Source organism: Aotus nancymaae, unplaced genomic scaffold (assembly GCF_030222135.1).
Source record: "Aotus nancymaae isolate 86718 unplaced genomic scaffold, 86718_ANA_hifiasm-v0.15.2.pri h1tg000108l, whole genome shotgun sequence".
Classification (NCBI taxonomy): Eukaryota; Metazoa; Chordata; class Mammalia; order Primates; family Aotidae; genus Aotus; species Aotus nancymaae.
Window position 1 is genome coordinate 4,450,681 of NW_026988523.1, and position 14,868 is coordinate 4,465,548.

Below are 14,868 nucleotides of genomic sequence, written 5' to 3' on the forward strand. Positions count from 1 at the left end.
CAGTTGACTTTTTCATTCCCACATTTGTATTTACTTGTTTATTGTTTCGTTAAAAGGTCCATGAAGGCAGGGGCATCATCTGTATTTTCATAACATATCCTAATATCTGAAACACCAAAAGCTTGTTTCTGTAGAGAATTGTTTTGCTAAATTATATTTTAGAGGACATACTAACTACTCTAGCAGGCCTTAAAAGGACATTGGTGTTTTTTGTTGTTGTTGTTGTTTATGTTGTCAATGTTGTTTTTGAGACAGTGCTCGTTGTCCAGGCTGGAGTGCAATGGCGTGATCTCAGCTTACTGCAACCTCCACCTCCAAATCAGAGAGGTCTTTAGTGATCAGCTAATCTAAAGTAGTTTCACCCTGTCATACTTTTTCATATTGTCCTGTTTGGTTTTATTCATAACACTTATCACCATCCAAAATACTCTTAGTTACCTATTATTTAAGTCATCCCACTAGATAGTTGGCCCGTTAAAATTTTTCTCTTCTATGCACTCCAGTCCATAAAATAGCATACCATGCATAGTAGTTGTTCAACAAATACATTTAAAAATACTGATCACTCAGTGACTAGCTTATGTGTAATAAATTTTTGTTATCACATACTCTTTTGCAGATTTTTGTGCTTTGCTGTTTTTGTGTCCATACTAGACTGGCCTAAATTGAAATGGTTTCTTTCCTTTATGCCAGTGCCAGATATTGGCAGACTTTTTCTGTAAAGTATTAGGTAATTGTTTTGTTTTGTTTAGTTTTGTTTTTGAGACAGGTCTCTCTCTTGTCACCCAGGCTGGAGTGCAATTGTGTGACCATGCCTCATTGCAGCTTCAACCTCCTGGGCTCAAGCAATCCTCCTTCCTCAGCCTGCTCAGTAACTGGGACTACAATCGCGTGGAGACTACAATCCCATGCCACCACTCCTAGCTATTTTTCCCTCTCTCCTTACAGAGATGGGAATCTCACTTTGTTACCCGCGGTGGCCTCAAACTTCTGGGTTCAAGTGAACCCCTGCCTCAGCCTTCTAAAGTGTTGGGATTACAATGAGGAGTCACTGCACCCAGCCTGAGCTAATAGTTTATGGGCTTTGCACATGCAGTCTCTGTTTTATGTTCTTCTTTTTAAAAGCAATTCTTTAAAAATGTAAAAACCATTCTTAGCTCACAGGATATACAAAACAGGCCACAGGTCAGATTTGGCCGTAGGCCCTAGTTTGCCAGGCTCTAATTTATTAGACTCTTAGTTCTTTGTAAACAGCATGAGAATTAATGGTCTTTGTTTTGTTTTGTTTTTGTTTTTGTCTTTGTTTTTTGAGACGGAGTTTCCCTCTTGTTGCCCAGGCTGGAGTGCAATGGTGTGATCTCAGCTCACCACAACCTCTGCCTCCTAGGTTCAAGAGATTCTCCTGCCTCAGTCTCCAGAGTAGCTGGGATTATGGGCATGTGCCACCACGCCTGGCTAATTTTGTGTTTTTAATAGAGACATGGTTTCTCCATGTTGGTCAGGCTAGTCTCAAACTCCCGACCTCAGGTGATCTGCCTGCCTCGGCCTCCCAAAGTGCTGGGATCACAGGTGTGAGCCACCGCGTCTGGCTTAACGGTCTCTGTTAAATGACAGTTTCCTCTGTGAAACTGTCTGGCCCAGACACCTTTTTGGATTGGGCAGCTTTTTGACAACGTTTATTTTCTTATATTTTTTCTTTTGAAACAAAGTTGGTAATTTTCTTAGGATACCCTTATTTTTCATGCCTTCTCTTCTGTGTGTCTTTTCTTTCCCCCTACCTCCCTTTTTTTAAAAAAAAACAGTATCTCATTCTCTTTCCCAGGCTCAAGTGCAGTGGTGTGATCATGGCTCATTGCAGGCTCTACCTCCCAGGCTCAAGCTATTCTTCCACCTCAGTCTCTTGAGTAGCCAGGATTACAGGTGTGCACCACCACACCAGCTAACTATTGTATCGTATTGTATTGCATTGCATTTATGTAGTGATAGGGTTTTGCCATGTTGCCCAGGTTGGTCTTGAACTCCTGGGCTCAAACGATCCACCCGCTGTGGCCTCCTAAAATCCTGGTATTATAGGCATGAGCCACTGTACTTATCCTCTTTCTTAATTTTAAGCTTTAAAATTAGGGTGATTTCAGCAAGTGATTTTTCCCACTTCAGCCTTCCAAGTAGTTGGGATTACAGGCATATACCACTGTTCTTAATGTTTTGAGATGAGGTATTTCCTGAGTTAGAGTTTTGCAATTTGGGTTTCGAGTTCTTTTATTCTAGAGAGGCTTGATTTTAGTTTCTAATTGTTTTCTACTTTTCTGGGTTTTTTTGTCTAGTGGTTAGCCTCTTAGCTAGAGAATCTTAAACTGTTTTTTTTTTTTATCAATTCCAGAAACAAAACACTATTTGTTGATTTCTTACCATGTTCTAAGATTTTCTTCCCTGCCTCAGTGTTAACTCTATTATTACGTTGTTCTCTGTTATTCCTTATCAGAGCTACTGATTTCTCTAGTTTCCTGTCTTGCCAGCCTGGTTCCCTTCCTGCCACCTCCCCTTCCCTTGCCATCTGTATTCCATTCCTACTAAATTTATAATCTCTAAATCTCTTAATATGCCATTTCCATCTCATCTCTTATCCTTTGGTCATCCTGTTTTCTGTCTTAGTTTATCCTAATACATCATCAACAAAAATGTCCTTATGCCCATTTGTGATCTACTTACCTGATGTCCTCATTTTTGTCCCTAGGCAACCACTCATTTGCTTCCTAACCACTGATTTGCTTCCTATATACTACTGGCATTTTGTAGAACTTTATATATAGTATGTATGGGAGAAGAGTCTTAGCTTCTTTCATTCAGCATAGTCACTTTGAGATTTATCCATGTTGTTTACCTGTATCAGTAGTTTGTTGGTTTTTTGTTGCTTGAGTAGTCCATTGTATGAATATACCACAATTCGGTTATCGAGTCATTTGATGGACACTTCGGCCCTTTCCAGTTTGGGGCTATTAGAAATAAAACAACTATGAATTATAGCACCAATACAGGTCTTCATAAGGACATATGTTTTCATTTCTCTTGGATAAACACTATGACGCTATGAGTAGAATAGGGATATCATACAATTTACCCTTTTTTTTTGAGATGGAGTCTCACTCTGTCACCCAGACTGGAGTCCAGTGGTGTGATCTCGGCTCACTGTAAACTCTGCCTACGGGGTTCAAGTGATTCTCCTGCCTTAGCCTCTCTAGTAGCTGGGATTACAGGTACCTGCCACCATCCAGCTAATTTTTTTGTATTTCTAGTAGAGACAGTCTTGAACTCCTGACCTCAGGTGATCCTCTTGCCTTGGCCTCCCAAAGTGCTGGGATTACAGGTGTGAGCCACCGCACCCAGCCAGATATTTAATTTTTAAAAGAAACTGCCAAATTGTGAGGCCGGGCGTGGTGGCTCACGCCTGTAATCCAAGCACTTTGGAGGCCAAGGCGGGCAGATCACCTGAGGTCAGGAGTTCAAGACCAGCCTGACCAACATGGTGAAACCCTGTCTTTAAAAAAAAAAAAAAAAAAAAAGCTGCCAAATTGTTTTTCAAAGTGTTTTTTCAAATTGTTTTTCAAAGTGATTGTACTGTTTTCATTTCCAGTTCTTCCATATTCTTGCCAAAACCTGGTATAATCATTCTATAATTTTAGCCATTGTATTGGATATGTGGAGGTATTTTATTTTGGTTTAAATTTGCATTTCCCAAATACAGATGATGCTGAGTGTGTTAATCTGTTCTCACACTGCTAATAAGAGCATACCCAAGACTGGGTAATTTATAAAGTAAAGAGGTTTACATGGTTGGGGGTGCCTCACAATCATGGTGGAAGGCAAGGAGGAGCAAAGCCACATCTTACATGGCAGCAGGCAAAGAGAGAGAACTTTTACAGGGAAACTTCCATTTATAAAACCCATCTCTTGAGAATTATTCACTATCACAAGAACAGCATGAGAAAGACCTGCCCCCATGATTCAGTTACCTTTCACCAGGTCCCTTCTATGACATGTGGAAATTGTGGGAGCTAAAATTCAAAATGAGATTTGCGTGGGGACACAGCCAAACCATATCACTGAGTATCTTCATATGCTTACGTGCCATTTGTATATTTCTGGTGAAGTGTCACTTCAAATCTTCTGCCTGTTTTTAAAAACTGGGTTGGTCATTTTGAGAGTTTTGTTCTTGATAAAAGTTCTTTTTCAGATGTATGTTTTGACAATTTCTTTTTTCCAGACTGTAGCTTGTCCTTTAGTTCTCAACAGTATCTTTCAAAAAGCAGTCCAGTTTATAAATTTCATTTTTTATAGATTGTGCTTTGGTGTTATATCTAAGAAGTCCTTATCTAACCCAGTGTCACAAAGATTTTCTCCTGTGTTTTCTCTGGAAGTTTTAAAGTTTTAGGTTTTACATTTTGTCTGTGGTCCATTTTGAGTTGAGTTTCATATATGGTATGAGGTATGATTCAGACTCAAGTTTTTAATATTATGTACACCTAATTGGTCCGGTGTCATTTTTGGGAAGACTGTCCTTTACTGAATTCCTTTGCATTTGTCAAAAATCAAATGCTTTTTCTAGACTCTGTTCTACTCCATTGATCTATTTGTCTTATTTTTACATCAGTACCACACTGTCTTCGTTGCTGTGCCTTAAGTCTGAAAGCAAGTGGTATTCACCTTCCAATTTTATTTTTTTCAAAGCTGGCCATGGTGGTTGTGGGGGCAGAGGTGGTGATGCTATTCTAGAGCCAGGCCATTTCTTTATAAATTTTAGAATCAGCTTGATGACTTTTGTCCTCAAATAAATTTCTTCTGAGATTTTGTTTGGTATTGCTTTGAATCTGTAGATAAATTTGAAAACAGTCGACATCATAATATCGGTCTTGTGATCCATGAACATGGCATGTGTTCCTATGCCATGTTTATCTAGCTTTTTTTGAACAGTATATGTTCAAAATAATGTTTTGTAGTGTTCAATGTGTGGACTTGCATATCTTTTGTGAGATACATCCCTAAGTATTTCATTTTTTCTTGCTATTACAGATGGCACTATATATAATTTGTTTCCGATTGTTTAGTGCTGTATAGAAATACAGTTGAATTTTATGTATTTATCTTACATGCTCTTGCTAAACTCTCATCTAATAGATTTTTTAAGATATCATCAGTTTTTCTACACATGTGATCATATAATGCTAACTATTATAGACTATTTTACTTCATCCCTTCCAATCTGATTTTTTTGTTTGTTTCTTTTTTTGCTGGTTGGAACTTTTAGTATAGTGCTGAACAGAAGTGTTAATAGATAGTAGATATTGTTGCCTCATTTCTCTTCATTGAAGGGAACAGAAGGGCAAGCGTATTCAGACTTTTAACTGTTCCCTTCTATTCCTGTTTGTTGAGGGTTTTTTGTTTTTTAAGTCAGGAATGGGTTGGTTTTTGTCAGATGCATTTTCTGCATCCACATCATGTACTGCATAACAATGTTTCAGTCAACAGTGGGCCACATACCTGACAGTGGCCTCATAAGATTATGATACCATATTTTTACTGTACGCTTGCTATGTGTATACATGTTCAGATACACAAATACTTCACCTTTTGTTACAGTTGCCTATGGTGTTCAGTGCAGTAACATGCTTTGCAGGTTTGAAGCCTAGGAGCAGTAGGCTATACCATATAGCCTAGGTGTTCGGTAGGCTATGCTATTTACATTTGTAGGTACACACTATGATGTTCACACAGTGGTGAAATCACCTCTCAGCATGTATCCTCTTTGTTAACCGATGCACAATCATATTGAGATAATCGTAGGATTTCCATTTGTTGTTAATATGATGAATTACATTGAATTTGTTTTATTGTTAAACCAAGCTTGTTTTTCCAAGATAAAAAGATTTAAATATTTTTTTAAAATCTTACATATTACACACTTAGTTCCATTTCTAACTGTTCATTCTTTTGTGTAGATCCAGAAATCAATCTGGTGCCATTTTTCTTCTGTTTGAGAGACTTCTTTGAACATTTCTTGTATTGCAGATCTGCTAGTGATAAATTCTTTCAACTTACATGTCTAATCAAAGTTTTATTTTCATTTGTTTATTTATTTGTTTTGAGACAGAGTCTCACTTTGTTGCCCAGGATGGAGTGCAGTGGCACAGTATTGGCTCACTGCAGCCTCCACCTCCTGGGTTCAAGCCATTCTCCTGCCTCAACCTCCCAAGTAGCTGGGATTATAGGCATTTGCCACCACGCCTGGCTAGTTTCTGTATTTTTTAAAACTTATTTATTTTAGTAGAGCCAGGGTTTCACCATGTTGACCAGGCTAGTCTCAAACACCTGACCTCAAGTGAGCTACCACCTTGGCCTCCCAAAGTGCTGGGATTACAGGCGTGAGCCACCGTGCCCAGACAATTTTGTCTTTATTTTTGAAAGATACTTTTGCTGCTTGTAGAATTCTGTTTTTATTTTTTCTTTCAGTACTATAATTTTGTAGCTCTACTGCTTACAGCATTTCCCATGATGATTCTGCTGTTAACTCTGTTTCTCTATGTGTAAAGTAACTATTTTCTCTTGTTACTTTTAAGATTTTTCTCTTTATCATTGGTTTTGAATACTTTGATTATGATGGGCTTTGGTGTTTCTTAGACTTGGGCTTCATTGAGTCTTTTGGATCTGGGTTTGCAGTTTTCATCAAATTGGTGCCATTTTGGCCATTATTTTTTCAGTTTCATCAAGCCCCTCTATGTGTAACACTAATTACACACATAGATTAGGCTGTTTGAAGTTGTCTTAAGGTTCACTTATACTCTGTTCTTTTTTTTTTTAAGCTTTTTTCACTATCTGTCACATTGAATAGTTTCTAATGATGGCTGCAAATTGACTATTTTTTCCTTTGTGTGTCTGTGTGTGTGTGTGTGTGTGTGTGTGTGTTTTTTTTTTTTAATTTGGAAAGGGAGTTTTCTTTTTCATAAAGGGTTGCAGCCTGTAGTATTCTTTTCTTTGGCAATGTCTAAAATGCTGGTAATACCAATTGATGTATATTTTTCTATATATATTTTGATGTTTTGATGTCTTATCTGTTTGTATTCTATCTCTAGCTTGTTGTATGTGTAGAATACAATTATAAAATAGTTGTTTTTTAGACAAGGTTTTTTTTTTTAGACAAGCACGAGAAAAATAACTTTCAACATTCTTGTTCACTAATTCTAACATCAGTGGTCACAGTGGTCAAGACTGGATTGGTTTCACGTGTTCTTTTTTTTTTTTTTCTTCCCCCTCCTTGATTCTGGGATTCAGTTGAGTTACTGGGAAGCCGTTTGAGCTTTTCAGGTGTAGTTTTAAGATTTGTTAGACAAGCCAGGCATGGTGGACATGCCTGTAATCCCACCTACTGGGAAGACTGAGGGAATCATGTGAGACCAGTTTGGGCAACATTGTGAGACCCCATCTCATTTATTTAACATCACAAGAAGAAAAGAGTTGTTAGACAAGATAAGAGCAGTATTTACATTAGGGTCATTTTCACCCACTGCTGGAGGCAAGGGTTTTTGCTTATTACCTAGGCTGGGTGCAGTGGCTCATGTCTGTAATCCCAGCACTTTGGGAGGCCAAGGTGGGTGGATCACCTGAAGTCAGGAGTTTAAGAGCAGCCTGACCAACATGGTGAAACTCCGTCTTTACTAAAAATACAAAAATTAGCTGGGCGTGGTGGCGGATGGCTGTGGTTCCACATACTTGGGAGGCAGAAGCGGGAGGATCACTTGAACTCAGGAGGCAGAGGTTGTAGTGAACTGAGATCACCACTGTACTTAAGCCCGGGCAACAGAATGGGACTCCAAAAAAAAAAAAAAAAAAAGATTCTACCTAATGCATGTCATGTTATCTTTTTAGTTTTGCCTGTCAAACAGGTACTATTCCCAGCCCTTTATGAACTTTAGGTACTGTTCCCCTCTGATCCTCTCAGGTCTTTCTTTGCTGACTGGTTAACAATATTCTTCCAGTCTGTGAATGTGAGCTGTCTTTTCATTTATTTGTGTCTTCAGTTTCTTGTATGAATATTTTAGTTTTCAGTGTATAGGTATTTTGCTCCCTTGGTTAGATTTACTCCTCAGTACTTTATTCTTTTTGATGCTTTGGTAAATGGGATAGTTTTCTTGATTTCCTTTTCAGCTAGGTTGTTATTGGTGAAAAGAAATGCAACTGATTTTTGTATGTTGATTTTGTATCCTGTTGCTTTACTGAATTCATTTATTAGATTCAACAGTTTTTGTGAAAGGATGTTAAACTTTGTCACATGGTTTTCTGCATTTATTGAGATGATCATTTGGTTATTACTTTTCATTCTATTAAATTGTGGTATATCACATTGATTTGTATATGTTAAACCAATCTTGGATTCTAGGGATAAATCAAACTTGGTCATGGTATATAATTGGTTTGATGTATTATTGAGAAGGATTGTTATTGTCTTGATTTTAAGTAGGGAAATTAAGGTTCATTTGATGATTCTTTCAAGCTTGAGTGTTCTGTGATGGCTAGAGATAAATCAGGTATTCTGTAACCCTGTGGGTAAATTGTGTATTATTACATTGTTTTCCTTTATAAGAATATGGAGAAGCTGAACATGATATCTTATTTTGATTTTTGTTTAGTTTAACATTGGACATTTTAATACACTTGCTTACTAGTATTTCTTTCTCTTATTTTGAAGAGTCTTGCTGTGTCGCTGGGGCTGGAGTGCAGTGGTGCAATCTCAACTCACTGCATCCTCTACCTCCTGGGTTCAAGCCTCAGCCTCCTGAGTAGCTGGGACTACAGGCACACACCACCACACCTGGCTAATTTTTGTATATTTAGTAGAGACAGGGTTTCACCATGTTGGCTAGGATGGTCTCCGTTTCCTGACCTCGTGATCCACCCACCTCAGACTCCCAAAGTGCTGGGATTACAGGCGTGAGCCACCGTGCTCAGCTGCTTACTCGTATTTCCCTAGTGAATTGTCTTTTCATAGCTTTACTCTTTGGGTTTCTTCAATTTGTTGAGTTCTTACAACATATTTACATTTTCTCAAGTGTTGATTATTTTCTCCACCAACCATCAATTTAATTTTTTAACCATCATTTTTCTCTTTACACTGAACAGAATGTTTAGTAGGCTTGCTTCTTAAAGTTTTGCTATAAAGTTGATACCTCTGTTCTAGTTAAAGGCAAAGCTTCATTCGAAACAAAGAAATGTAAATAGGCAGCGTGGGGATACATTCTTCAGGTGTACTGAGCTGAAGGTAATCAGTAGTTAAAGCCAAAGGAGCTAATGAGATTTCCTAGACAAGAGTTTAGATAAGAAGGAAAGTGGGGATAGAATGAAGAGCACTAGAGGAAAGATTGACCTTAACTGGAATGAGAAGAAAGATAAACTTTCTGTATTGCAATGAATCTCAAACTACTTTTAATTAGAATCACCTGAAGAATTTTTTTTTTAAGTTGATACCCAGTTTACCCCCTTCCCCTAGATTTGTATACAACAAGAGTTGAGAATCACTGCTTAGAATATATCTGCTTATAAGAAGTCAGCAGGTCTTAACAGTTTTGTAAGTCTTAGGATCAATCTGGAGGACTTTCTATAAAGAGTACGGGGCCCCCTCCTCAGAGTTTGATTCAGTAGGTCTGAGTTGGGACCTGAGAATTTTCATTTTTATCATGTTTCTAGAGAAACACAGTTTCTGTAGAACCACGTCTCAGAAACATAGTTTCTTTCTTTTTTTTTTTTTTGAGATGGAATCTCAGTCTGTCACTCAGGCTGGAGTGCAGTGGCATGATCTCAGCTCACTGAAACTACCACACATGATCTCGGCTGACTGCAACCTCCACCTCCTGGATTCAAGTGATTCTCCTGCCTCAGCCTCCCCAGTAACTAGGATTACAGGCACCTGCCACTGTGCCTGGCTAATTTTTGTATTTTTAGTAGAGACGGGGTTTCACCATGTTGGCCAGGCTGGTCTTGAACTCCTGACCTAGGGGATCTGTCTGCCTCGGCCTCCCAAAGTACTGGGATTATAGGCTTGAGCCATCACGCCTGGCTAGAAACATGATTCTGAGAACTGCAGTAGCAATAAGTGTAGGAAGGAAAGGCTGGATGTTAGATACAGGTTGGTTTGGACATTTGCTTCTAGGAAGTTTAAGGAGTTCTTTTCTCACGATGTTGCTTTCTCTCTAATGTATGGAAAGGGTCTCCACCAAGAGTGTTCCTTAAGTAGTAATAGTGTTCGGAAAAGTCCAAGATTTGAGGATCCTTAGTTTGTTAAATGACTTGAGCGAGTTGACTGTTTTTCTTGATATATCAGGTCTTTTTTTTTTTTTTTACCTGATGAAAAAGCTCTTTGAATCTTAATTTTGTCAGGTAGTGAATATTTACTGTCCTCTTTTGTAACTATAGATGAATATTCTTTCTGTATCTTTTTATATGTTACTGGTAAATTTGCCAATAGGATAGATTTTGATAGTACGTTCTCTTTTCACACCATCATCATTAGCGCTCTTGGGCTATAATTAATTGTATACCTTCTTCTACATATAGTAGTAGCAAATTGTATTAGTATAGTCCTTTTGGTTGCAGGTCAGTCTTTTTTCAGGTTGTTGGATGTCTCAAGGAAAGGTGGTTTATTGTAAATATATACATGGGAAGCGAAATGGTTATCTACAGTGTTACGTGGGAGGAGGCAGCCCAGGGTAGTAGATTGAACCAGACACCCTAGTTTCAAATTTAATCTAATTTAATCATTATGTGTAAAAATCAAGATAGTAGCTACACTGTAAAGTTATTAGACTGAAATGAGATCATAGGTGTGAGAGTGCTTGATACATTTAATGAAACTATACAAACATTGGGTGGCATTTTATATGCACATAAAATGACATTTCTGCTGATTCTGTAGTTGACAAATATAAAACTAATGTATGAAATGAAATTTATAAAAGTAAAGTGGGTATAGGCTTTACTTTGATGCTTTTTGCGTGGTATACCTATTTTATACTATCTTTAGCTCCTGTGTTTCAGTTCTTAATGTTTTTAGCTACTGATGGTTTCTATGGTAGAATTAGCCATCTTCTACCCTACTGGTACACTAACCCCTCAAAAACAAAAACAGTCCTTATGTTGATATGTGTACACAACTTCTTTAAATCGAAGAGAAATAGTATGAGACTTAATTTGTCTTTTTCTCCTATTTATTAGTAGACTAACTTTAGGTTGCAGTGCATCACCAAGATTAGGGTATGTTAGTTCTAAAGGTGAGAATTCTCTTTGTATTTGAATGCTTATGAAAATGTTACTTATTTCTAACAACTTCTCATATGTAAGGGGACTTCATATATGTACTTTGAAAAATGCATACTATTTTTTGAATATTTAGTCCATAGCCATGAAATAGGTTATTTTTATGTACCTTGTGTTTATGAGGAGATGTTTTACCTTTCACAAAATGAAGAGGATATAGAATGTTATTTCTGTTCTATGTTGTTAAATTAATAGAGCTTTGTTGGGCACATATTGCCTAATGATACAGGTATATAATTTGTAAGGGAATGAAGAGGTCCTCCTGTCATTTGGATTTCATGTGCATAGGTTGATGTCAGCCATTTCAAGCATATTAAATTGGATAATATATCTTTTTAAAATTGACAGTCTCAGTAGATTTACCGTATTTGAACTATTCACATCAGCATGGAATTAGAACCCTTATTCTCTATGACAGAGTTAAGCAGTTATAAACTACATGTAACTGATATAGTTCACAAGTGCATGAGCTTATGATCAATTTTGTTGTGTATTGGTTATTGGAATTAGACAGTATTAAAAAGTTCTATGAAATTATCATTGATATGGGAAGTTTTATTTTTCAGAATTCCTGTGAACATTTGAATTTACTGAGTTTTTTAATCCTTATTTTTCTTTCTTATATGCATCTTACAGACTGGGGTTTTAAGGGGTGTGGCAGGAGGTTTTGGACTCGATGAGTTTCCACCGAAATGTCGGAGAAGTCAGGCCAGAGCACAAAAGCAAAGGATGGGAAAAAGTATGCAACACTCAGTTTATTTAATACTTACAAGGGGAAATCGTTAGAAACACAGAAAACCACAGGTGAGTAAAATCAAGTGACACTTAATGTTTTTCATCGTTTGTTTTGTGACTATAAGTGATCCACCTGCTGCTATGGGAAGCTAGGGTGTACCCAAGTTAATACAACCATATTTACATTTGCCTTTTTATGCATGCACACATTTTTCAGAGGATATGTGTTAAACATCTTATAATTGAAAATTTATACTTTTATAGAGCCCTTTAAAAATATTTTTGTTGGCTGGGTGCGGTGGCTGAGGCAGGCGGATCGCGAAGTCAGGAGTTCGGGATCAGCCTGACAAACTAAAATACAAAATACTAAAAATACTACTAAAAATACAAAAATTAGTCAGGTGTGGTGGCACGCACCTGTTATCCCGGCTACTCAGGAGGCTGAGGCAGGAGAATTGCTTGAACGCAGGAGGTGGAGGTTGCAGTGAGCCCAGATCATGCCACTGTACTCCAGCTTGGGCAACAGAGCAAGACTCAGTCAGTCAATCAATCAATCAGTCAGTCAGTCAATATTTTTGTTTTTCTCTGTTGTCAGCAGGAAAAAAGTAGAAACTGTATGGCTCTAAAGGGGAAACTCAGTCAATGAGATTGATAAGCATACAGCTTATATATTAGTGAGAAATTTAGTGTCTTTTTAGTTAATAGACTAGAGAAAGTCCTGTTTTGTGTGTGTGTGTGTGTGTGTATGTGTGTGTGTGTGTGTGTGTGTGTGTGTTTACTTAGATACTGTGACCTAGTGAAAACTGAAAACCGTGTATGGCATATTAACAGTACTCTTTATGAACATAAAGTCAATATATTTATTCTCTAACTTTCTAAGTTTTGAATTTGAAGTAGATTCTCTGAAAATATATCAGCACTATCAGTGTTTTCTGTAGTGTGTCGAATTGCATTGTTAGAATTTTTTAAGAAATCTGTTAAATGCTGTTAAATTGCTTGATTTCTGCATTGAATTGTTTTGTAGGTATGTAGCTTAGTTTAAAAATTCTTAAAATACAGGATTGAAAATCATTCAGGGATTCCATTAATTCTTATTTTTTTTCTATATTGTTTGAGGAATAAAATGGGTAATAAAATAGATGTTCTAAGAAAGTTGATGTTATTGATCTTTAGTTGCAGCTCGACATGGATTACAGAGTCTTGGAAAAGTTGGTATTTCACGGCGTATGCCTCCACCTGCTAACCTCCCGAGTCTTAAAGCAGAAAACAAAGGCAATGATCCCAATGTGAACATTGTACCTAAAGATGGCACAGGGTGGGCATCAAAACAAGAGCAACATGAAGAAGAAAAGTGAGTCAAAGACTGTTGTAGGGAACTTCGGTTTGAGTACCTGCTATTTGCGAAGTGTTATGCTGTCTATATTACATATTTTATACTCTGTAAAGTCTTTTGGCTATATAGTAACTTTTGGTTAATTTTCCCTATTGAAAGTAATTCTATTTGTCAAGGTAGAACAGATGACAAAATTGCTAATCATAACCTTGTTTATGTCATAGCCTTTATTAGGTTCCCTCCTCTCTTACCACCACTACCTCAGGTATTCCCTTTCCAATATGATTAAGAGTTGACTCTGATACCTAAATTCCATAATGCTAAGGATGTCTGTCTGCCACTTTACTGTGTATCTCTAGCATTGAAACTGCCTGATGTTACATAGGTGCTCAAGTAATAATTTGTTTATATTCTAGCAAGAAAGCTAGGATTATTAATAGTGTCCATCTTAGTCATCGTTCTTTCAACAACTATTTAGATTTCTGTGTGTCAAAATATTTTACCAGGCTTTTAGCTAATTGAATGACCAAGCCTAAATAGTGGTAATTTTAAAAAATAAAGACAAGCCATTCTATATTTGCTTGCCTATTTGTTATCAAAATTCTGTACTCCTGCCTGGGGAGCTTTATATAGTAAATTTGACTACTTGTGTAGAAACTTATCAAATGCTTATGCTTGTTAGTTGTAGTAAAATTATTTTATAGTAATGAGTCATTTATAGGTATGAGTGTACCAGAAATATATTGCATTTAGTGAGCCTCTTAACTACTTTTTTATTTTTAAGCATTACCTCATTACAACGATTGAATAAAACTGTACACCCTTTCAAAATACCTTTTACTCATGTGAATGCGCTAGGCAGATTGCTGTTACCTCTTTGAATAACAGTAATAGGTACAGTGGTGAACCCATTGACTGCCAAGTGGAGAGTTTGCTTAGCTTTCTTTAGCCTTCAGCTAATTTCGCCAGTCCAGACTGTATGTATGTTTATACTGCTATTTTTAGTTATAAGTGTTCTCTTCTTCAAAACAGATATTTGGTAACTATGCTTAATTAAAAGTGTCTGCGTTTTGTTTTTGTCTTCTTCTTTTTTTTTTTTGAGACGGAGTTTCGCTGTTGTTACCCAGGCTGGAGTGCAATGGCGCGATCTCCGCTGACTGCAACCTCCGCCTCCTGGGTTCAGGCAATTCTCCTGCCTCAGCCTCCTGAGTAGCTGGGATTACAGGCACGCACCACCATGCCCAGCTAATTTTTTGTATTTTTTGGTAGAGACGGGGTTTCACGTGTAGCCGGGATGGTCTTGAAATCCTGACCTTGTTGATCCACCTGCCTAAGCCTCCCGAAGTGCTGGGATTACAGACGTGAGCCACCGCACCTGGCCTTTTTTTTTTTTTTTTTTTTTCCTCTTGGTAGAGACTGGGTTTTGCCATGTTGGCCAGGCT

At 37.4% G+C, this 14,868-nt stretch overlaps 1 protein-coding gene across 12 annotated transcripts in view; it reads left to right on the forward strand.

The window, feature by feature from the left end:
• The window catches only part of PRRC2C (proline rich coiled-coil 2C), a 108,750-nt gene that overhangs the window by 16,543 nt on the left and 77,339 nt on the right, over positions 1-14,868 (forward strand). For 9 of the 12 annotated variants that reach the window (XM_021668113.2, XM_021668121.2, XM_021668117.2 and 6 more), the window contains exons 2-3: positions 11,995-12,162; positions 13,267-13,444. In XM_021668113.2, coding sequence (XP_021523788.2) covers positions 12,051-12,162; positions 13,267-13,444 — 290 coding nt within the window. In that variant the 5' untranslated portion in view covers positions 11,995-12,050. The remainder of the gene's footprint in view (positions 1-11,994; positions 12,163-13,266; positions 13,445-14,868) is intronic. The other 3 variants (XM_021668116.2, XM_021668119.2, XM_021668123.2) reach the window with 1 other exon arrangement.